Source organism: Myotis davidii, unplaced genomic scaffold (genome assembly GCF_000327345.1).
Source record: "Myotis davidii unplaced genomic scaffold, ASM32734v1 scaffold143, whole genome shotgun sequence".
Lineage (NCBI taxonomy): Eukaryota > Metazoa > Chordata > Mammalia > Chiroptera > Vespertilionidae > Myotis > Myotis davidii.
In genome coordinates, this window is record NW_006294876.1 from 8759622 (window position 1) to 8760294 (window position 673).

General features: G+C 50.8%; 1 protein-coding gene across 1 annotated transcript in view; it reads left to right on the forward strand.

The window, feature by feature from the left end:
- Positions 1–367: 367 nt before the first annotated feature.
- The window catches only part of CCL28 (chemokine (C-C motif) ligand 28), a 16837-nt gene continuing 16531 nt past the window's right edge, over positions 368–673 (forward strand). The window contains exon 1 of the mRNA XM_006769489.2: positions 368–383. Within this exon, the coding sequence (XP_006769552.1) occupies positions 368–383 (16 nt within the window). The remainder of the gene's footprint in view (positions 384–673) is intronic.

Here is a 673-nt window from a genome sequence, read left to right on the forward strand (position 1 = left end):
CTTTCTCTGGCCTAGCCAGTGTGGCTCAGTAGTTGAGCATCAAACTATGAACCAGGAGGTCACAGTTTGATTCCCAGTCAGGGCACATGCCTGGGTTTTGGGCTCGATCCCCCAGAGGGGGAGGGCAGGAGGCAGCCGATCAATGATTCTCCCTCTCCCCTCCTCTCTAAAATCACTAAAAATATATTTTTAAAAAATAAGTGCAGTCCTCAGGCTGCGGGCAGGTCTGGTCTGACGTGAGCAGCTGACTGACACACTGTTCCGCAGCGGCCTGTACGCGGCCTCTGGGCTGACCGTCCCAGGGGGTCTGAAAGCTGTTGACCTGCTTCTCTGTTTCCACTGGATTCACCACCTCCATTAGACCCACATGCTTGGACTGTTACGTAAGTGCAGTCCTCAGGCTGCTGCAGGTCTGGTCTGACGTGAGCAGCTGACAGACACTCACTGTTCCGCAAAGGCCTGTACGCGGCCTCTGGGCTGACCGTCACAGGGGTTCTGAAAGCTGTTGACCTGCTTCTCTGTTTCCACTTGGGATTCACCACCAAAATCAAACCAACATCCAACGAAAACTACATACCCCTATTTCACAAAAAAAAAAGCATACTACAAAACCCACAATCAACAAAAGGTTCCCCAAACAAAAACCAGGGAGGTAAGAAAGTTGAAATATTTG